General features: G+C 35.7%; 1 protein-coding gene across 22 annotated transcripts in view; it reads left to right on the top strand.

Annotated features, from left to right (window-relative positions):
* The window catches only part of ADGRL2 (adhesion G protein-coupled receptor L2), a 190459-nt gene that overhangs the window by 95712 nt on the left and 70449 nt on the right, over positions 1-24298 (top strand). For all 22 annotated transcript variants that reach the window (XR_014805165.1, XM_084959058.1, XM_021096397.2 and 19 more), the window contains one exon: positions 11019-11232. Coding sequence is in view for 21 of the 22 variants with exons in the window: in XM_084959058.1 (XP_084815184.1) it covers positions 11019-11232 (214 nt within the window). In the remaining variant the exon portion in view is untranslated. The remainder of the gene's footprint in view (positions 1-11018; positions 11233-24298) is intronic.

The following is a 24298-nucleotide window of genomic DNA, read 5'->3' as shown; positions in this document are numbered from 1 at the left end:
ATGCAGATTTGACCCCTGGCCTCGCTTAGTGGGTTAAGGATCCGGCATTGCTGTCATCTGTGGGGTAGGTCTCAGACGTGGCTTGGATCCTGTATTGCTGTGGCTGGGTGTAGGCCAGCAGCTACAGCTCCAGTTCAGTTCCTAGCCTGGGAACCTCCATATGCCAAGGGTGCAGCCCTAAAAAAAAGACCAAAAAAAATTGTTGTTTGTATTTTTTTTTTGTTGTTTTTTATTTTATTTTTTGTCTTTTTGCCTTTTCCAGGGCCGCTCCTATGGCATATGGAGGTTCCCAGCCTAGGGGTCTAATCGGAGCTGTAGCCACTGGCCTGAGCCAGAGCCACAGCAACACGGGATCCGAGCCACGACTTTGACCTATACCACAGCTCACTGCAACGCCAGATCCTCAACCCACTGAACACGGCCAGGGATCGAATCTGCAACCTCGTGGTTCCTAGTCTGGATCTGTCAACCACTGAGCCATGATGAGAACACTGAGAGCACTGTAAACTGACTTTTCATTAGGTTTGTCCTGTGATGGTGACCCAGGTAGATATGCTCCCTTTCCCAAAGGAGAACGAACTCCTCACGGAAGCTACTGAGACACAGGGATCAATGTCTTTTATTTTTTTTTAAAGCTGTTTATATCCCAAAGTGTCTGGAAGCATGCTAGGCACATGGTAGATGCTCATAAATATTTATTCGAAGACAGAAACCTGAGCTCAGGTTCTTCTGTCCCCGTTCTTAGGGAAGCCTTGAACTGGACTTTGGAGAGTAATTTTTCTACTCATTTTTCTTCCTTAGAGAAAAATGAGTAGAACATCCTGTACAGAGGTCACAGTTTCAACGTAGCCATTGGATAGTAAGGAGGCTTACTACAGTAATATGGAGGCTTAGTATAGAATTCACAATATGTTTAAAAGTAGATCAGAATGAAAGTGTTTTTGTGAACTTTAAAGAAGTTAATAGCTATATGCCGAGACTATTAAAAGCATCTCTCTGTGGTATATATTATTTTTAATAGACATGCTTATCAGGACCTTTTCTTTTAAATTACTAATATTTTATAACTTTTAAATTGCTATATTTTAATGGCACTTGTGAATTATTAATCATCGGTGGATAATTTACAAGTTTTTAAGTGGGAGAGATCAATTTCTTTCTAATAAAGAATTCCAATCTCAGTGTTTTGAAGGACTTTTAATGTACATATTCTCCTTAAAATATTGAGAGCCTTTTCAGGAGTAGTAATATTTGGGCATAACAGCTGATGTCTTTCTAGCAGTGTATTTTTACCTTTTGAGTATCCAAAGTGTCAGAATGTTCTTACTTTTAGTCACTCACAAAGATGAAGTCTTTTTCTCTTGTTTGTGTAATTGTATTTAATTATGTATTAGTTTTTATCATGTATTTATTTGTTAGGTATTTGTATGAATTCCAATATAAATATTAGTATTTTGTATATAAATTGCTTTTCTTTGAAACTATAAACATTCTTTAAAAAGTTTTATTTGAGGGAGTTCCCGTCGTGGCGCAGTGGTTAACGAATCCGACTAGGAACCATGAGGTTGCGGGTTCGATCCTTGCCCTTGCTCAGTGGGTTAACGATCCGGCGTTGCCGTGAGCTGTGGCGTAGGTTGCAGACGCGGCTCGGATCTTGCGTTGCTGTGGCTCTGGCGTAGGCCGGCAGCTACAGCTCGGATTCGACCCCTAGCCTGGGAACCTCCATATGCTGTGGGAGCGGCCCAAAGAAATAGCAAAAAAAGACAAAAAAAAAAAAAAAAAAAAAAAAAAAGTTTTATTTGAGGAGTTCCCGTTGTGGCACAGCAGAAACGAATCCAACTAGGAACCATGAGGTTGTGGGTTCGATCCCTGGCCTCGCTCAGGGGGTTAAGGATCTGGCGTTGCAATGAGCTGTGGTGTAGGTCACAGATGAGGCTTGGGTCTGGCGTTGCTGTGGCTGTGGTCTAGGCCTGCAGCTGTAGCTCCAATTCAACCCCTAGCCTGGGAACCTCCATATGCCATGTGGGTGTGGCCCTAAAAAGCAAAAAAAAAAAAAAAAAAAAAAAAAGTTTTATTTGAAATGCTTCATAATTTAAAATAAATCCAAAATAATAAATAATTTGCAAGCCAAAATGACACAAGGAGTTAAGGCATAACACTCATGTATGGTGAGTTGATTATTTTGTAGTTAAATTATTTGAACACTTTCTTGAACTTTATATTTGTGTAAGGATTTGATTTGTGTTTCATGCTAACCAGGTTTACTTGCAAATTGCTACATTTTCTAGGCCAGTTGCTAATGCTGGGAAATGACATTGCATTCCTTTACTTTCTTTATTCTTGGCATAGAAACAAGTTCAAAGGTGAAAGTAGTTTTTTTATTCTCCACATGTCATAGCTTAGGCTCCTCACATAATATTGACAGGTTAAAGAATTATATGTTAATGAACACAAAAAATGAGATATTTTCGGGTTTGACTGATAAAGTTATTTCTTAAATGGCCTAATAGAGTAGCTAAAGCAATAGTGTGACATTCTGAAAGCTTACATTGGTTTTTAACATACTGCCTTTTAGTATACAAAGGAAAGTCTTATAATCCTGGATTTTTAACATTTCTTTTAATAACCTCATGAACATGCCGAGTTAAGTGAAGCAGTTGAAGTAGTAGTGAAATCATCGATCTCTTAGGTTTACTTTCAATATTCTCTTTTCGCCTAAGTTAAAATGAAATAGAAATAAGTTTTCTGAAAGCTTCTAGAGTTCAGCCTGTTTGAAACCATGCCCATTCTCCTCATTAAGTATTTTTCTCATTTCCATTTTGGGAAGACATCTCATTAACATACATAAACAGGAATAAATCAGGGATTTCATATTCTAGCACTGGTAGTAGACTGTGGCCTGAGTTAATGTCTCCATAGAGCTTGAAGTCACAGCCTCAGTCCCATTGAGGTCCCTTGTAATCAGAAGGCAGGGTGCTCCCTGGGACCCTGGCTGGCATGAGCAGGAGCATCCATGACAGGGTTTAGTTCTAAGTAATTAGGGAAAACCATACCAGAAAAGTTGAAGTTTTTCTATTACAGCTTAATAAGAAGTCTTTTGTAAGACTGTATGATTTTGCAGAAATGTCTAAAGAGCAGAATACATGGAGACAATGTTAGAAAAGCAAAATGTTTCTAATCAAGAGCTTGAAGGCTCCCATAGCATAAGCTTATAGCTATGTCCTGTTTATTACCAGAGTAGCATATTTTCTTGCAAAAATGCTCATAAATGATGCAAAATCCAATGATAGGATTCCAATTCTGGTCTTACAAATTCCCATCTCATAGCAGTACATCTGTTTATTAGGAGTTACCCCCTGAATATGAATGATTTCAGTCCTAAGTCACTGCACCTGTTGCCAGGAGGTATTTATTCCAGTTACTAGCCTAAAGCACAGAGAGTTATTACTTGACATTTTATAGCTTGGGGGTAAAAAACTGTCTTTTCAAAATCATTTGTTCAGAGTGGAGAAAATGGAGCAAAACAGTTCATTTTACTCTAAGCACCACTATTTGGCAGTGTTCACATTTGCACAGCATAAACCTGCAGTATTGATTTTTTTTTTTTTTGCTCACAGGGCCTCCCATAAGTTAAGAAAAAACTTATTGTCAGAGTTGCAAGATGGATTGGATTACACTTTGCTTCTTGGGATACTTAACTTTTTTTCTTTGTAGAAATAGAACTAGATTGAAAATACAGCTTAGAATAAATGTCATATAATAGTATGATTATAGGGCTTTAATTGGAGCATTTCTTTATGTTGATTATGTTTGCTGAGTAATTTCATTGACTACTTGACCATCAGACAATTATTTCCTTTCTTGCCCTTCTTCTTCTCAGACTCTATTACACCCTAATCTATGTACCCCTAGTGCACCCTATGTCCTCTACAGCAGGGATCCCCAAACCTGCTGCTAATTGTCACTATCACTTGGAGAGGTTTTAAAGTGACATTTAAGAACATGAACTTGGAAGCTGAATTACTGGATTTCAAACCTTGATTTCATTCTTTTTTAAAAAAATTTTTATTATAGTTGACTTACAATGCTCTGTCAATTTCTGCTGTATAGCAAAGTGACCCAGTTATGCATATATATACATTCTTTTTTATCACATTATTCTCCATCATGTTCCGTCACAAGTTCCCATGCTATACAGCAGGATCTCAGTGCTTATCCACTTCAATACAATAATTTACTTCTACTAACCCCTAACTCCAGTCCCTCCTACTCCCTCTAGCTCCCCCTTGGCAACCACAAGTCTGTTCTCCATGTCCATGAGTTTGTTTCTTTTCTGTAAAGAGGTTCATTTGTGCCATTTATTTCATTCTTACTGGATTTATGATTGTGGAAAACATCACTTCCCCCCCCCAATTTTCCCCGTTGTAAAATGGTGGTGATAATAATAGGGATCTCATAGGGTTGTTTTGGGGATTTGCAGTCAGTACATATTTGTAAAGTCCTCAGAGGGACTGGGGTGAAGAGGGTGGCAGATCTTCTCCCCTGCCCCCAACAAGTAGAAAACTGAACAGAATTGTTAACAGCCACCACTTTGGGGCTCTGGAAATTTACCAAATAAGAAATTGGGAAGCATTTCCTTGTGAAAAGCTGAAGGAACTTCTGGTGCACACAGTTGAAGGATAAAACCTTCTAGCCAGAGGCTGCTTCTACCCCCTCCCTCCCTTCCTGGCTCTGTCATTGTGCTCAGTTTCACTGGAGCTAGACTGGCCTTGAATATTTGTGCTCAGTTTCACTGGAGCTAGACTGGCCTTGAATATTTGTGGGAGAGTTAGCTTAATTTAGAGTAGAGGGTGGAAACCCATGCCCAGCAGTGTTGTCAGTAAAAGTAGTAGACTCTGCTTTCCTGAGGTTGTGGAAACCTAACCAGGAAACCTTGGAAATGAAAGAGCCAGAAGTTCTCTAGGCATTCTTGTCTGACTGGAAAGCCACACACAAAGAAGAGGAGATGCAAGGGGACTTATAACCCAAGGCTAAATATAACAGCCTGAACTTTGAACACTCTCCCTAATACATTTATCAATCAGCAGAGGGTGGAGACCTTATAATGGGTTCATGGTTTTATGCTATCTCTGCTCATCATTGGCTGATGGCTAAGTGATGCGGAGATAGGCCTGATCCCTAGGTAGTCAGGCTAGAAAATAAAGGTAAGAATTAAAATAACAGCAACAGGAACAGCAGTGAACACAGCAGCTGCAAACTGTGGGAAAGACGGATTTTGCAGATTAAATTCCGTCAGGATGCTAAAAAGAAAATATCACAACAGCAGTTCTCAGGGGAAAGGAATCTAGAGTTGCTAGGCGAATAATATTTAAAATGTCTAGGTTTCAATAGCAACAAAAATTTTACAAGATAATGCAGAGAAACAGGGTTGTTGACCCTCATGCAGGAGAAAAAACATTTAATAGAAACTACCTCTGCTGTGGGCCCAGATGTTAGATTTAGCAGATAAACATTTCAGAGTGGCTGTTATGAATATGCTCAAAGATTAAAGTAAGACTGTATTAGAGAATTAAGAGGAAATATTAACAAATATGTAACCTCAGTAGAGAAAACCTTTTTCAAGGTCTTGGAGAAATTCTTGGCACATCTTAGTTATTGTATCAGTGTGTTGCAAACAAATAAGTTTTCTTTCCCAAATCCAGATAACTTCCCTTCAAAGGAACCCAGAGATTTTAATTCAGTAGGGCTGGATTATTAGGCTGGGCTTGAAGAGCTTTTTTTTTTTTTTTGGTCTTTTTGGTCTTTTTAGAGCTGCATCCATGGCATATGGAGGTTCTTGGGGGTTGAAATCAGAGCTACAGCTACTGGCCTACACCATAGCCACAGAAACCTGGGATCCAAGCCACGTCCGTGACCTACACCACAGCTCACAGCAATGCTGGATCCTAAACCCACTGAGCGAGGCTGGGGATCAAACCTGCATCCTCATGGATCCTAGTCAGATTCATTTCCACTGAGCCATGATGGGAACTCCCTGAAGACCTTTCTTTTTAAAAAAGGTTTGCCTGATGACTCTGATGCATAGTCATATTTGGGAATCAGTCATGTATTGTTGGCAAATGATTGAGGAAAAACTCTTGAAAAATACCCAAATTATTAAGAATGAGTTCATATGTAAAGAAAGAGAGTGCATTTCAGAGATAGCGGTAATACCTATGATGATTTCTTCCTGTGACTGTGTAGTTATTAAAATCATTAACAAAGGTAAAATGAATGTTTTTAGGAATAAGTTTTGTTCTGTCTTTTCATGTTTTATACTTAGTGAAGATACTGAATTTTAAAAATGGGAGTTCCCGTCGTGGCTAAGTGGTTAATGAACCCAGCTAGTATCCATGAGGATACGTGGGTTAAGGATCTGGCATTGCTGTGAGCTGTGGTGCAGGTCCCACAGATGCAGCAGGGATCATGCATTGCTGTGGCTGTGGTGTAGGCTGGCAGCTGTAGCTCCGATTCAACCCCTAACCTGGGAACCTCCATATGTTGCGGGTTCGGTCCTTAAAAAAAAGACAAAAGACTAAATAAATAAATAAATAAGAACATTGATTGCAATGGTTTTATTTGACTTTCCAGACTTCTTTGAAGTACCATTGTTGGTAGAAATGTTTGAAGCTATAGCCCTTGAAATTTTCGGGGTAATAGGGAGGAGTGGCCAAAGAAAGTGTAACTTTAAATTTTTCTTAGAACGTGATGTAAGTTTTTTCTTTTGATTTCATAATTAATCCATGTTTATTTTCTCCTTTCCATGAAGTCCTTTATTAAAATAGTTAACCTAGGAAGATCTGCTTTCGATTTGTATGAACCCTGGCTAATTTATTTCCTGCTCTTTTGAGAATTTTCTCAGCAGCACCATACAAACTACTTTGTTGGGCCATAGAACACCATCGCTGACATTCTCATGTATGTTTATATTTCAAAGAACGAGAGTGCAGATACATTAATTATCAATCACTTGAAAGTGTTAGAGTAGCATGTGTACCTGATTAAAAAGAGTTTGCCTGTTTAGAATTATAGATTGGTGAGACTTGATAGGACTTAATTACTCTAAATCTTTAGAAAAAGAAATTAAAACCCAGAAAAATAAAATGACTTAGCCAAGTTCACAAGGCTGACCTAGACCCTACTTTAGTTTTAAATAATCTTTCTATTTGCCCATACTTGAACAATGTAGATTTGCTTTCTTGATAAATTTATGGTACATTTCCACAAATGCGAAGTTTTCATTATTGTCTGTATGTTGTGTGATCCTTTAAATAATTGTTTCCTCACAAATTCATTGACATTTTTTTGGGTACATTTCAGATTTTATGAAAAAATTATAAAACAAATCTTGTTTTGTATCATCAAGATGGTGATTTGAGAAGTCACAGAGTCCCTTTTTGTTCATGGCTGTTAATAAGAGCATGGGCTCTGAAATCTGAGAACCTGCGTACATTAGAATTTAACTCATAGTAATCCCTGAAACCCCAGATTACCTACCATTTGGTGTCTTAGTTTTATACTCTTATAAATTGGTGTTATTACAGAAACTACTTCATTGGTTTTTGTTGTAGTTGTTGATATTGGTGAGAATAAAAAGGTGATCCATGAAAAGCATTTAGAACAGTATCCAAACATAGTAATTGCTGTGCAAATGTTAGCTACTATAATTTTACTTTTACTTCTCTCTTCATATTTTTTTATGGATATATATGCGTGTGTGTGTATGTATTTGAAAACATGGGGTTTAAATAAAGGAAAGCTTATAAACATGTAACTCATCTGTCTTTGTGACAACCTCATTAGTACCTAGAAAATAGTAAATTGACAATTTAAGTGTTTTTTTCCTTTTGTGAAGATGTAGTAACTTTTGTTAATTATAAGTCGTTTATTGTTTTGTTTTTTTTTTGTTTTTTTGTTTTTTTCTTTTTTGACTTCTTTAGGGCTGCACTCCTGGCATATGGAAGTTCTCAGACTAGGTGTGGAATCGGAGCTTCAGCTGCCGGCCTACACCACAGCCACAGCAACTTGGGATCCAAGCCGAGTCTGTGACCTACATTATAGCTCACCAGATCTTTAACCCACTGATTGAGGAAAGGGATCGAACCCAAGTCCTCATGGATCCTGATAGGGTTCATTACTGCTGAGCCATGATGGGAAGTCCAATACATTTTTTAAAAAATTCCTTTTTCTTAAAAAAAAAAAAAAATCCCCTCCTTTTGCTTCCAAAAAACTCCTTTTTCTGAAAAAAGAAAAAAACTTCCTTTTTCTGAAACAGTAAAACTCTGAACTAGGCAACTTCTCAAACATCTTTCAAAAGCAGAGGAAACTATAATCTGGCAAACTATTAACAAAAATTAAAGAGCTCTAGTTAAAACCACAGTGCTGGAATTCCTATTTTGGCTCAGCGAGTTAAGGACCCAGTGTTGTCACTGCAACAATGATGGTTCTATCCCTGTCCTCGCTCAGTGAGTTAAGGATCCCCTGTTGCTCAAGATGCTGGCGTAGGTTTTGCTGTAGCTGTGGTGTAGGTCCCAACTGCAACTCTGAGTCGACCCCTGGCAGGTGCAGCTATTAAAAACAAACAACAACAACAACAAAAATACCATAGTGCTCCAGAATCAATTCTCTGTTGATTGATGATAGTATTTGACAAATACTATAAGTTATGGATTTTGGCTTCAAGGCAGTCTATGGAAATATTTGGATATTCATAGTACTATGCAATAACACAATTTATAAGGAATTATAATTTCAAATAATGTCTTTAAAATATACTGTGCTGCAGAATTGTATATGATGTCACTTGTTTAAATTTTCACATAGCAGCGTACGTAGCCTTTTGCCATAGAAATCAGTATCAGCTTCTGAAGCTCCCCAAAATATTTTTAATTAAAACAAAATATAATGCTAGTTTGAGCTTAATTATTTGTAAAAGCAGTAGAGTATCAGGGAAGAAAGCAATAACATATGTAAAAGGAAGAGGGTGAAAAGTTGGCCCTTTTACTGTTTGTCTTGATACTGCCCAGCTCCATTTCCGTATTCCTTTTTCATTGCAAGTGTACCTTTTCCGTACTTTCGGTACTCTCGAAAGACCATAAATCTTCTTCATGAAAACCTACAAAGGTTGACATTCGCCTCAGTCCCCTGAAGATTTGTGCTCTAAATTGTCCTTTTCTTCTTTTTCTATCCCAATTACATTATTAGTTTTCTCCATAGAACTGAGAGTTCAGCCAAGTTTGAGAATTACTGATTTTCTAAATCTTACCAAGGTGTAACCCACTAATCCTTTAAATAATCCTTTAAGATGCAGGATTATTTGCATCTTAGAAGAGGATGCATGTTTATCCAGGAGACCTTTTATTTTATTAAATCAGTGAGAAGCATTGTGAAGCAGTTAAAGAGAACAGGTTTTGGCAGTGGATTGACCTGGACACAACCCAGCTCTTCAAGTTTTTGTCTTGAACAGTTCTGAGTGTCATTTTATTTTTCCTGCAAAAAGGGATATAAAGGATGGCTCATGTGATGCAAGGTAATTCAAAGGATAGAGATAAGAAAAAATTAATGCTAGTCCTTTATCAAAGGGATGCTGCAGATGGCAACAAGTTACAAAACTGAAATTAAAAAAGAAGTCAGTGTAGAAGTTTTTCATGTGGTTGGTAACGGAGCACACCAGCTCCTAAAGAGGTGCTTCTCCCACACAGTCCTTCTTGGCTGCCCTTGGCTTTTTCTACTTTTACCTTTGTTCTATGCTATTTCTATGTTATGGGACCCCTGGTTGAAAAATGTGTTAAAAACTTAAAATTCCAATCTTTTATTCCATTTGGAATCCTTTTTTACAGCATGCATGAAGAGTGGTTCGCTCTACCCTGCCTAATACACCAAATGTAAATTTATATAGCACTTTTAATTAAGCACTTTTCTATATATTATCTCATTTTAGAGTTTTGGAGCTAGGAAAAGCAATATCACAGATGTTTCATCTCCATTTAGTTGATGACAAAACTGAATCTTATGAGAAATTTTGCCCTTTTTGGGTGTTTCAGCTTGATGTACTGGGTTGGAGCAATGTTGGCTCCTCTGATGCGCATCTGCTGAATCCTCACATTTATGTCAATTTTCCATAAAGAGAACACAAATAGAAATAAGTTATTGTGCCATAAATATGATACTGTCAGAACATCTTAGTTATTTTGGGGGAGAAATCCTAAGACAAAAGTATTTTAAGATAATGCTACTAACAGTAATTGATTTGTCTACATTAAATGAGTAAGGCCAGTGTCCTGTAGAGCAGATCTTTGATTTCATTCCAGAAATGTAAACTGTTCCTTTATTAGTTGTTATATTCTGTATTTGTAAAACCTGTCATTGTTTATAAATCCATTGATCAGATGTGTCATTTTTCTTTGGATTTATTCAAAAAGAGCCACTTAGTTTCTGATTATGGCTAGATTATACAGACATTTTATTTTATTTTATTTTTTTAATGTTTTTTGGCTTTTTGGCTTTTTAGGGCTGCACCTTCATCACATGGAGGTTCCCAGGCTAGGGGTCGAATCGGAGCCATAGCTGCTGGCCTGCGCCACAGCCGCAGCAGCTCTGGATCTGAGCCACGTCTGCAACCTAAACCACACTGAGCGAGACCAGGGATCGAACCTGCATCCTCATGGATAGTGGTCTGGTTCGTTAACCACTGATCCATGACGGGAACTCCAAGACATGTTTTATTAAAGTAATTTAAAATTGTCTTATAAAGGTGACTAACCCAGCTAAAGATAAATATTAAAAATCTAATAATAAATTATTGATTCCTAATAAAGATCTAGAGAATTATTTAATAAATATATGAATGGATCGTTTGAAAAACATACGTTGTGTGCCATCTCTTGCATATAGGCATGAATCATATTACTTAAAAATACCTTATTTAAAATAATGTACTTCATACGTGAGTTAATTTTACTTTTCTTTTCTTTTTAAAGGTTTCAGCAGAGCAGCTTTACCATTTGGGTTAGTTAGGCGAGAATTATCCTGCGAAGGTTATTCTATAGATCTCCGATGTCCAGGCAGTGATGTCATCATGATTGAGAGCGCTAATTATGGTCGAACAGACGACAAGATTTGTGATGCTGACCCGTTTCAGATGGAGAATACAGACTGCTACCTCCCAGATGCCTTCAAAATTATGACTCAAAGGTAAATGTTCATGTGTTAATATCCCATTTTAGTTACTGCATCCAAATTAGTAAAACTATTATAATAATTCCAGATTGGATAGATACAGTCCATATCAACCTCTTTATTAAACTGAGTTAAGGTTTTGCCTACTAATGTTGATTTCTGTATTATAAATTTTCAACATTTAAATCACTATAGATTGACATTTCAGAAGCCATATATAATACACATTTCTAATATATTATCAAAGAAAAAGTATTTGAAATGTAATCTGTTTTTAGGGCTTCACAATTTTGAAATATTTTATAGTATCGAAACTGTTTAGGTATGTGGGTCTTTTGCAGTGATTGCCCCTTAATTTTTTTTGGTAATAAACTTTATTTTTTTGCTGCAAAAAAAGAGCAGAATGTACAGAGTCATCACATCCCTTTCCCCTCACATGTACAGCCTCCCCAACCATTGACATCCTGACATCCTTCATCACAGTGGAACATTTGTTACAATAGATGAACTCACATTGACACATCGTCACCCTAAGTCTTTAGTTTAATCTTGGAGTTTCACATTCTGTGCATTTTGACAAATTTATAGTGGCACATATCCACCATTGTAATATACAGAACAGGTTCACTGACCTAAAACTCCTCCGTCCTCCACTTACTCATTTCTCCCTCCATCAAACCCCTGACAAGCACTGATGTTTTTATTGCCTTATCATTTTGCCTCTTCTAGAATGTCTTGCAGTTGTTGTCATACAGTAAGTAACCTTTTCACATTGGTTTCTTTCACTTAGTAATACACACTTAAGTTTCCTCCATGTCTTTTCATGACTTAGTAGCTCATTTCCATTTAGTGTTAAATAATATTCCATACTCTGTATGTAGCACAGTTTATCCATTCACCCTACTACAGGACTTCTTGATTGCTTCCCAGTTTTGGCAATCATATATAAAGCTGCCATGAACATCTGTTCAAGTTTTTGTGTGGGTGTAAGTTTTCAGTTTGGGTAAATACCAAGAAACATGATTTACTGGATCATAACAAACAGTAAGGGTGTGTTTTTGTAAGAAAGTGCCAAACTGTCTTCCAAACTGTACAGTTTTGCATTCCTACCCACAATGTGTGAGAGTTCCTGTTGCTTCACACCCTCAGCAGCATTTGGTGTTGATTTTAGATTTTGGCTGTTCTAATAGATGTGTAGTGATATCTCGTTGTTATAACTTTCCATTCTCCAATGACATGTTGTGTTGAACGTCTCAATATGCTTCTTGCCATTTGTATATCTTTATTGGTGAGGTGTTTGTTCTGGTCTTGTGCCATCTTTTTAATTGAGTTGTTTTCTTATTGTTGAGTTTTAAGAGATTTTAAAAATATATTTTGGATAACAACTCTGTATCAGATATGTTTTTTGCAAATATCTCCTCCCAATTTGTGGCTTTTCTTCTCCTGATTCTTAATTTCAAAAAAAAAATAAAAAAATAAAAAAATTAAAAAAATAAAAACAACAAATTTAAGTTAAGAAAACATATAATGGTCATTCTCTCCCTCTCTCTTTCTCTTTCCAGATAGATATATAGGAGTTCCCGTTGTGGCGCAGTGGTTAACGAATCCGACTAGGAACCATGAGGTTGCGGGTTCGGTCCCTGACCTTGCTCAGTGGGTTAACGATCCGGCGTTGCCGTGAGCTGTGGTGTAGGTTGCAGACGCGGCTCGGATTATGCGTTGCTGTGGCTCTGGCGTAGGCCGGCGGCTACAGCTCCAATTCCACCCCTAGCCTGGGAACCTCCATATGCCGCAGGAGCGGCCCAAGAAATAGCAAAAAAAAAAAAAAAAAAGAAAAAAAAGACAGATAGATATATAGAAAGATATTTGAGTAATATAACATTGGTTAATTTTGTTTTTTAAAAATGAAGTGTTGGAAAGTGTGTTATAAACTATAAAATATATGAATCCATTTATCTCTTAACTGGACAATTGCTTCCTACATATAAGTAGGAAAATAAAACTGCTGACAAGGAATATGAACTTTCCTCTGCCTTAACATAGAGCATCTAATTCTTGGCACCTCCCCCCCAACTAACTTTTGATACTTTTGGCATCTTAATTAGAATTTTCTTACATGTAAGATATTAAAATTATAGGTGGTTATTACTGAACCACTACAGAAATATCCAGCAATCCTAGGCTAGGTATTTGGAATAAAGAGACTCTCAGAAGGAACACTTAAATTTCACAGAGTTTATTATACATTATTACTTTTGTATTTTGCTCATTAGGAAAACCCTCTATCTTTCTGTTCAAAGCCTTCAACCTCTCCTCTTACCTCTTTCCTTCCACTGAAAACAATATTCTGTCAAACTTTGTAGCTTATATGCTAGTCTACCTTAAAGTAGAATAGTGAATTTTCTAGACTGGAGTCTGATCGGTGTAGGCACAATGAAAATATCCAAAGGGGTTAATGAACAAAAACATGAAAAAAAATTTTTTTGGCTGAGCCTGTGGCATGTAGAAAGTTCCTAGCAGTGACATCACTGGATCCTTAACTGCTAGGCCACCAGGGAGCTGAAAAATTATTTTTAAAAAATCTACGCTATGAGAGTGTGGGTACAAATTGCTGTAAAAATCTCTAATTTCACAGATAATATATATTAGCATATTATTATTGGTAGCATGTTGTGGTAAGCAGTTGTTTTTTTTGTTTGTTTTGTTTTTGGTTTTTTTTGGTTAATGTTGATACCAATCAAGATATTTCTAAGAAACAAGAGAACATATATAATATGAAAGATTTTCACCAAATTTCTTTTTTTCCTTAGTTCTTAAAGTGTAGTTATTAAAAAATTAAAGAAAAATCTCATTTGTATAAATGGCACTTGATAAAGTTTTTTATTTAAAACAAAAATCCTTTATGGACTTTGTAGGATTTGAAATCTGGCTTGTGCAACAAACTACAAAACATAACATAGCTTCTTTGGAAGGATGGATTGTGTGCTCCAATAAAATTTTTCACATAGCATTTTTAAATTTGAGAACTGCCTATACTAGGCAGATAGTAAAGGCAGCCCCTAATAACTGGCCGTTTATTCATTCTTATATATTTTTTGGGGGGGGCGCATCGTGGCATAAGGATGTTCCCAGGCTAGGGGTCAAATTGGAGCTGTAGCTGCTGGCCTACACCACAGCCACAGCAATGCAGCATCCGAGCCACGTCTGTGACCTCCACTGCAGTTCACAGCATTGCCGTATCCTTAAACAAATGAGCAAGGCCAGGGATTGAACCTGCATCCTCATGGATGCTAGTCGGGTTCATTAACCACTGAGCGGTGATGGGAACTCCCATTCTTTTTATGTTGATCTGACTGTCCATTGGTAGTGATATGAGATGAGCATCTAGGAGTAGGCTAGAGAGAAGTAGGAAGTGGAGAATTATTATGTACAATCCCCTGTTTTTACTAGACCAGACAGGCGGAAAGCACTGGATGTTAGCACAAAGAATCTGAACGAGCTGACCCTGAGGAATGGTACTTTGTAGGGTAATTTGTCTTTGTGGAATTATACGTTTAAATACATGGTTGAGTATCTAGCACAATACATGTCTTACTGTACTTGTTAATATAAATGTAATTACATTTTATAGGAAATGTTCAAGATAAGAAAGCAACTTATTTTCATGGTTTCATTATGTTATAAAAGCAGAGCTGCATTTTTGATAATACATTTTAAAGGAGCTAGAGTTTGGGAAGTATTTAGATTCTGTGAAAGCTAACTCTTGTTTCCTTGTTATCAGAGTCTCCAAACAATTTACGGTGTGTTGGTGAAAATAAGGGGTTAGTTCCAAAATTGTCTAAAGCAACCCCATTCTTAAATTGCTGTATTATACTAATGACTTAATTATGTAGTCACACAGTGACAATTTAAACAGGAACATCTTATTGACAAGGAAGATAATGTTAAAATAACTTAAGTTTTATCATGGTAATTTATGAGTGTACCATTTTGTGTATGTCAGAATATAAACCTTAGAGGAAATCTGCCATGTTTGACTGTTAAGTAGTTTTAAATACCATTTTGTGTATGTCAGAATATAAACCTTAGAGGAAATCTGCCATGTTTGACTGTTAAGTAGTTTTAAAATAGGTGGACAATATTTTTGCAGCTGAATTATTACAGAAAAATTTTGATGTGGGAAATAATTGTGCTTGTTTTTTTAAGTTAAAAACATTCTTTCAGTATTTACAAATAAAGTAAGCGTTATTTTCACCACACTCCTAATAATTTGGCAATTTTTTCCATTTATAATAATCAAAAATGTGTTAATAATGTAGAAGAGAAACGCTTTTTTCCTTTAATGTAGGAGATTTCTCTTTTGAAAGATCAAATAAAAGCACTAGATTTTTTTCTGTGAAATTTGAAACTTCCACTTTTCTACACATAATACACATAATCTTAGCACAAAAATATCAATACCATTAAAATATGTTTATATTGTATTTCAAGGCTTTCTCACCCCCCTCCCTCAATGTCATCACTTCAGCAGCTGAGAGTCAAGTAAATAAATACACTTGTAGTTGACTATGCTATAGTAAAGGTATTAATAATTGTTATTCATTCTCCATTTTCTGTTTCTTGCTCAGTTTAAGTGTGAAACCAAGGCTCTATTAGTAACTGATTCTGCTTGTCTTTTAAGTATAAGTAGATGAGCCAAATGGCTCATCCTAAAAAGTGAGAAATGAAACTCTTTCCTAAAATGACATGTATTTTAATACTCTATAAAATAATCACCATTAGAGATAATTTTTTAGCACTCTTTGAAGTTAATTATAGCCAGATAAGTTAAATATGAAACAGTTTTAACACTTTGAATTCATTAAGGAAAAAAAAAAAAAGAAAGAAAACCTGTACTACTCCTCTGAAGTATTTGATGAGTGAGTAAATTAGAATTTTGCTAACAATTCTGGTTCACTGGGTACAACTGCTGAGTTGTGTCGGAGATCCTCTTCTGGTATTGTTTATATCTGTCCCTTTGTTCGTTTCTTCACCCTGAGAAGTTGCTAGTTCTTATCAGGGTAGTTTGCTGCCTTGGATTATGCTGTATAATTTTTCTTTGGTTGGTCTGGTCTGGTCTGGTCTTGTCTGATCTTGTCTTGTCTTGTCTTTTCCTTCCTTCCTTCCTTCCTTCCTTCCTTTCTTTCTTCCTTCCTTCTTCCCTTCTTTCCTTCTTTCTCTTCTTTTTTATTTTTTAAGCGCTCTGGCCAAGAGATTTGAAAGTAAGAAAGCATGGTACATTTTTACCACTTTTAAAAAATACTAAATATAAAGTTCACGGGCATAGGTAGGTCCAGTTTTCAGAGTCTTAACTCATTCTGTCAGATGTACACCAGTGTACCTCAGTCAATGCAAAGAGGTTCTAAGAGTAATATGTGCTACTCTCAAGAAAATGGTAAGAAACATGCCTCAGTTTTTCCCTACAGTAGGAAAGGTGTATTTTGTGTAATTGATTCACAGATAGACCCCCCCTTTTTTTTTGTATTGAAATTGCCCAAGGGAAGTAAGTTTAGTGCCCTAGACTTAGAGAACCAGCCTGATTCCTCTAAAGATTTTAGCCATTTTTTTTTTTTTTTTAGCCTACCAATTGGCTAGAACCTCAAAGCACTACTACAGTAGATTTCTTATTAAATAAAATTTATTATGTTTTTGGCTTTTAAACATCCAGTTTAAGCTCCTTTAAGTTTATTTGGGAAACAGGGTGGAATATAAATAAGTAGTTCAGCAAGCAGTTGTTTATACAGATCTGTCACTCACAGAAGTGGTGGAAAGAACATTTAGATAATGCAAACATAAACATAAAGTTGGTAATTGCAGGGAAATAGATGATATTACCCACAGAGGTTATGCACTTTAAGCATGCAAAAGCTCTAGAGAACACCTGCATTGGAGGAGCAAGGATAAAGTTGCCATCGTGGAAACCAGAACAAGAATAGGAGGGTAATGTCTCATAAGCCAGCGGTAAAGTATAAAAGGAATTTTTTTTTTTTTCTCATTGGTGTTGAAGTTACGTATGTGCATTACTTTTTTCTGTTCCATGGTTCTTTACATTATAGTAGATGTAAGGCACATAGGGAGCCTTTATGGCAGGGGTAAACATAGCCATAACTCCTATTTTAAGAGAGTTATTGAATAACAGATTATTGGGGCTGCTGAGGACCTTGGGACTCATCGTAGTTAGGCTCCCTTTCATTACACTCATGAAATCAACTGTCATTGCAGTCAGTACACTTTATCCACGCTGCAGCATGTATATATTCTTAAATATTTTAAAAATACCATTGGGGAAGAGTGGCAACCTGATATCCCACTTTTTACTTTGGAATCTTTAAAAAGGTTGAATAATTTGCCACAGAGGCTGAAACCTCAAATCATCTATACCTGAACATTCATTAATTCATACCTTGGTTGAATGAAAATTGATTCTTAAATATTACTTAATAATTATCCTTAAATGCTGTTATCTAGAGTTTGTATATATACTCCTCTTATCTTCAGGTATACTAATAGATATTAAGTATGCATAAAGAAAAGAGATACTTAAATACATGCGCACATCCACACAAAACCTTCCTATGACGGAAGCTTCTCAGAATTTAACCAAGAAAATGCATTAAAATGCAGTCACAGTTCTGCCAGTGTTCTCTGGCAAACTTCATGATTATAGATTTCGGTGTGGATGTAACCTCCATGACATACAATCCTTTCAACTTTATATATTGATGATTCAGTCTTCATAAAGAAACTTTGTATCCACATCAAAGCTGTGTGACAGGTTTTTTATTGTTTGTTTTTTTTTTGTTTTGTTTTGTTTTGTTTTGTCTTCTGTCTTTTTAGGGTGGCACCCGTGGCATTTGGAGGTTCCCAGGCTAGGGGTACAGTCAGATCTGTTGCTGTGACCTACACCACAGCTCACAGCAACACCAGATCCTTAACCCACTGAGCGAGGCCAGGGAGCATACCCGCAACCTCATGGTTCCTAGTCGAATTGGTTTCTACTGTGCCACAATGGGAACTCCTGTGTGAAAGTTTTTTACTTGGTAATTTTTGTTCCTTGATCTCTTCATAAGTAACAGTAAACTTAAAACCTGTCTTCCTAAGATATTCACATCCATTCCTTATTAATGGCAGTTTTTATAGTGAAAAAATTAGCTAAATCTGCCTTCTTATCTAATTTGATATTTTATTTTTTTAGGGTTAGTATTTTTAATTTTTAAATTATTATTAATACTTACCTAGTCAGGGGTATCTGCCTCTTGCTTAGAATATTTATCCATAGCACCTATTCAGTCTTATAGGATCTAAGCCTGCCATTACTAAGCAACTGCATTCCTACCTTTATCCTGTTTATCCCAAGTGCTTTTATCTATCTTTGGTGCCAGGTTTATCAACTATTTGTTTGTTAAGATAAAATGCATCTGGAGAAAAATAAATGACTCAAATACTACTAACTCATCATCTCAGTGCCGTGTACTTAGGTTATTTTCTATCGGGTGATAGATTTCCACTAATTCTTCCATTCTTGGCTGAGTTCTTTTAAGACAACTAACTGGAATTACAAGCACCTCTCTTTCACCAAGAATTGGAAGGTTACTAGTACAGACTCTTGAACCTTATTTAGTACAGTAATAAATAACCATTAAAGCTCTAATTGGTATATCTAATTGGACACATACTTTGCATGTCACTTCCTGGTGGGCATTTAAACCCAAGCACTCATTATAGGAAGGAAAGACTATTGGCAGTAATAAACATGAACCATATTAAACATTCACATTTAGTGTGCAAGAAAGACTAATAAATTATAAAATGGCTTAGAAGACAAATCATCTAAATATCCCTTATGACCCTGCTTATCAAATGTAGAAGAAAGAAACAATGTCACATCAAAGATTCTACCCTACAGGGTCCTCTGTTTCTCCATTTAAAATGAAAATTAGTAAAGTAATTCTGGTGGATAATGAAGACTGAGAGTACATGTGTGAATTGCCAGTTTTTGCTGGTACTTCCAGTTAATATGTGGGTTTTATCTTTTATGTTGCATTGGTCTTGGAAGCCAGAACCATTTTCCCTAAGTACACTACATTACTGATCTTTTAAAAGATTTATTCAGTGAAATTAAGAGCCTTAAATAACACCTTAAGAGTTTGAATTTGATTTTACTTTTGGAAGATATTGGTTAGATGAGAGATAGGGACGTTGGTTGTCAAAAAATAGACATATTTCATTTCAGCTCTGTAACTTTGGAGTTTCTATTTTTACAAGTTGACTTTTATTTTTTAGAATTTGACTTTTATTTTAGAAACTAGAGTGGAAGGCGAATAAATGAAAGTGAATGTGAGTATCCATTTGTTATTTAGTTATTATTTTTTCCAGTTTTCTCATTTGAGAGATGAGTGTTATGGATGAGTCGACAGTGGGATTTCAATAGTACCTATATTGTGGAGTTTCCATCGTGGCGCAGTGGTTAACCAATCCAAGAACCATGAGGTTGTGGGTTCGATCCCTGGCCTTGCTCAGTGGGTTAAGGATCCAGCGTTGCCATGAGTTGTGGTATAGGTCGCAGACGTGGTTCAGATCCCACGTTGCTGTGGCTCTGGCGTAGGCCGGTGGCTATAGCTCCAATTAGACCCCTGGCCTGGGAACCTCCATATGCCACGGGAGCTGCTCAAGAAAAGGCAAAAAGACCAAAAAAAAAAAAAAAAAAAAAAAGTACATGTATTGTTCTATATCTTGTAGATTTTACTCTCTTAGAATATTTTCTACTATGCACTAAAAGGTTGGCTTTTATTTACATAATAAATTTAAGCAAATGAAATTTCTTTCTTTCCTTTTTTTTTTTTCTTTTTTTTTTTTTGTCTTTTTTCTTTTTAGAGCCACACCCGCGGCATGTGGAGGTTCCCAGGCTCAGGGTCTAATCAGAGCTGTAGCTGCTGGCCTAAGCCACGGCCACAGCAATGCCAGATCCCAGCCACATCTGCAACATACACCCACAGCTCATGGCAATGCCAGATCCTTAACCCACTGAGTGAGGCCAGCAGTCAAACCGGCAACCTCAAGGTCTCCAGTCAGATTCATTTCCACCACACCACGACGGGAACTCAAATTTCTAATTGATAGAAATCAAGTCCATTCAATGTTATATTACCGAAATGTAGTAGACAATCAGATGTACATGAAAGCACACCAAAAGCTGCATACTTAGGACTATTTTCAAATACCCATTTGAGTACTTGCTTTGTACCTAACTGTGATTTCTTTTTAGTGTATATCTGCTTTTTGAATTCATACTACTAGTATCAATGTATAAATACGTTTACAAGCATCCTTTTGAAGAGTTATACTTTGAACAAATAAAAACAGATTTAATCACAGTTGTAGAGAAGAGAAATAAAATTTTATTTTAGAGTTTCAGATCAAGACATAGCCACTCTTTTTACTTTGCAGATGGCTTTTTCCTCTGTTTCCCCGCCTATGAAGTACTCATAGATAATGCTGAAATGTAATATAATGGATTTTTTGCCCAATATAAAACATGAAAAGCAAATTATGAATTTTAAGTTCACTTAAGAATTTGGAATTATTTTTCTATTGATATGCAGCTTCTTATTGGCTTGTTTATTTCCAGAAAATAGATTATATATTCATTGAAGTTCTGGAATAATACCACTGTATGAAAATATGCTGCTTCATTTATCCATTTTATTATGTTATAAATAATAACAAAATATAATTTAGAAGTTGAGAATTTTCCTTTCTTATTATCCTTTTTATTTTATTGAGATTCTAATTAAGTTATAAAAAAGGTCTGTATATTATTTGGTAGAAGAAATATATTGAATCAATGGTTTAGTCTAAATCTTTGTTTTATTTTCTTACTAGCAGTTTAGCAGCTTGACATTGCCACATCAAAAGCAGGATAGCCATTATGAGTCAGTGTCATCCATAATATACTCTATTGACTAACTTTATTAAATGAAGAGAGAAAAAATTTGATATCGAATTGTTTAAAAAGAGCTTAAAATGTCATTTATTATGGCCCTGTTAATTTTCCCATATATTATATAATGAGATTGCACACCTAGACTGTATTAACAGCAATAGCAATAACAACAACAATAACAAAAACCCTCCAATACCATCTTCAACTTTGTATATTGCCTTGGGAAAATAATTGTGGATAACTAGATTTCCGATAGCATTTTACTAGTATTTATCTGTCTTACAGATTTTTAAGACTTACTCTTTTTACCTTGCTTAGTATTTTCTTTAAATATCTTAAGGGCAATTTAGTTACAGTTTCTAGTGTTTTTTGCTGTTCCACAATTAGGATTAGAGCTAATATCTCTCAGATGTTTTGAGGAAAAAAATCTAGTTTTGAAGAAACACAGAAAAGTTAGCAATTCTGTAATTTCAGTATTTATTTCATATAAACCAAACAGGTGTATCTTGTAGCTAATACATGTTGCAGTTCTCCCAATATTTCTTCACATATCATATGCAACCAATAAAGATGTGGTTTTAAAACACCCCACAGCCTTGAAGAGAATTTCTGAAATGAAAGTCACTCTGTATAAGTTGTCAGTCTCAAGATAACTTTGTTTTTTCAGACTGCAGATCTGTTATTCTTAATGAATCCACCTGTAGTTTGTGAAAATAGTACTGTGTTTATGAAGGTGGATTTACCATGAAGCTAATGAATCTTAAATGTCTGGAGCCTTCACTTGCACAGGCTTCTTCCAAGGCATTCTTTAGGGCCCTTAGCAACGTGCTCACTAGGTCATGTTTTTGTAAAAGTCGCTGAGGTATGATATTTCAACACAATCTTGTAAGGTTTTCATTGTATCCTCTTGGCTTCTTCTCTGTTGTGTTTCCCCTCATTTATGGTTGCCTAGGAGTAGCCAAGAGCATTTTGAGATTCTGTTAAGTGGAGGTTCAGTTGGTGAAAATTCAGTTTGGATTTCATGGGGTATTTTTATGTAGGTTGTAGACACTTGTGTATATTTTAGTTATCACTACCTATTCTGGCAAAGAAATGGCCTCTAGAAATACTCCTATTACTCATAATGCTGCCTTACTGATTGTGACATAAATGTGCAAGGCCAGGTGTCATAATACAATTTGAATCATCCTCTGACACCTTAAATGTGTGGCAAGTGGAGGAGAAATAATGTTTGAAATGTATATGGAGCTAGGAGCTAGGCTGGAAAATTCTTTCAGTCAGTAAATGTGTAAAATGATAAATGGAGGATTTGGTCATGCTGATAATTAACCAAAACAGAAGTATTTTTGGTGGATTACAATAGTATGTAGAAAACATATCAGATGTAGTGCTTACAGTTATAAATGCACTCCTCTTTTAATGAGTATCGTATAAAATTGAATCTATCAGAATATCTGTGTTTGTGGCGCACAGGCTATATAGCATTTCAAAAAACACAAACACCTGTGACATGGTAGTTGCACTCCTAATATATCTGAACCATGAATAATGAAAAATAAATCAAGTCAACTGTTTGGGTGGAAAAGCAAATTTATAGAAAGTGACACAATGAAATTGTGAAGAGACAATCCTAAGTTATACAGTAAAAATATTATTAAAGTATTATAAAGGAATACAAGGCAATTATATTATTAAAATATTATTTCAGTTTTCTGGGTTTTCTTACTTGTGAAACTTGTTAGCTTTTAAAAATTTGTATTTTGTATTGTTGTTTCCACCCTCCCCCAAATATTGACTTTGGTCCCTGATTTTCTGCTTGTAGTTTTTTCTATTTTTTTTCCTTAGAGTGCAGACCCTAAGTTTTATAAGCTGTAAACTTCACAAAACTTAAATACTCTTCTGCCATTTTTATGTAATGTGTTAGTTTCTAGAAATTGGCATAATGTTCCACTAGACAGTCTTAGATTAGTTTGTACATTTCGGCATTTATTTTATTTTGTCTGCTTTACATTTCAAAGATTTAGGGTTTGAGAGAAGAAAGAATGAAAAATTAAAAATTTCACAAGTCAGTTTATTAAGGGGTATTCATTAAGTAGATGAGATAAAACATTTATTCATTCAGTAAAAGTTTTGAGATAGAAAAACCCAGTTATACAGTTTGTATAAAATAAATGCTTGGTTTAAAACCTTTCTATATAAACCTTTCCACAGAAAAGAAACTCGTGGACTTGGAGAACAGACTTGTGGTTGCCTTGTGGGAGGGAGTGGTATGGACTGGGAATCTGGGGTTAATAGATGCAAACTATTGCATATGGAGTGGATAAGCAATGAAATCCTGCTATATAGCAGAGGAAACTATATCTAGTCATTTGTGATGGAGCATGATGAGGATAATGTGAGAAAAAGAATGTATATAGTTACGTGTGACTGGGTCCCTTTGCTGTATAGCAGAAAATTGACAGAACACTGTAAACCAGCTATAATGGAAAAAATAAAAATCATTTAAAAAAAACCCCTTCTTATATTATATAAACTTAAACTAAGGGAGTTTCAAGCTACAAGAGGTTTAAGTAAATGTTTAAGAAATTATGCTAATGGGCTTTGTCTTTTATTTTCTTCCCACTTCTCCAGTTCTCTAGTTTTGGAATTTTCCCTCAGCCTCACCTCCCACTCCTTTATGTGGAGAAAAATACTGTTTTTATGTTATGATGATTTCATAGAAATCACTAATGATTAGTAAGTAATGATTTCACTGGATTTCTGTAAGACCCATTATCAAAAAATCTTTTAGTGAATCAAAGCTTATTTTCATATTATTACTCTTAGAACCTGCCAAAACAATACAGCAAGAGGAAGCAGGCGAATCAATGCTGATTTTTCTAGGACATTTTAAAATTTGGTAATTTCATTCCATACATTAAATTAACTTATGACCTAGTCCTAAGATGTTCTCATCGTTAATTCATGGGAATTCTGTATGTATAATTTAAAAGACTGTTTATAAGTAACTTTTGAAATCTAACTGTGAGTTGTTATGTGAATGAGTCTATACTTTTTAAAAATGTATATAAACAGGTGTGTTGGATCGAGATATAGACA

Source organism: Sus scrofa, chromosome 6 (genome assembly GCF_054392235.1).
Source record: "Sus scrofa isolate SSC_HxYL_T2T_F1_AM1 chromosome 6, Sscrofa_HxYL_maternal_Yorkshire_Landrace_v2.0, whole genome shotgun sequence".
In the NCBI taxonomy this organism is placed as follows: Eukaryota; Metazoa; Chordata; class Mammalia; order Artiodactyla; family Suidae; genus Sus; species Sus scrofa.
The sequence above is the reverse complement of the archived record's forward strand: the minus strand, read 5'-3'. Positions and strand labels throughout refer to the sequence as shown.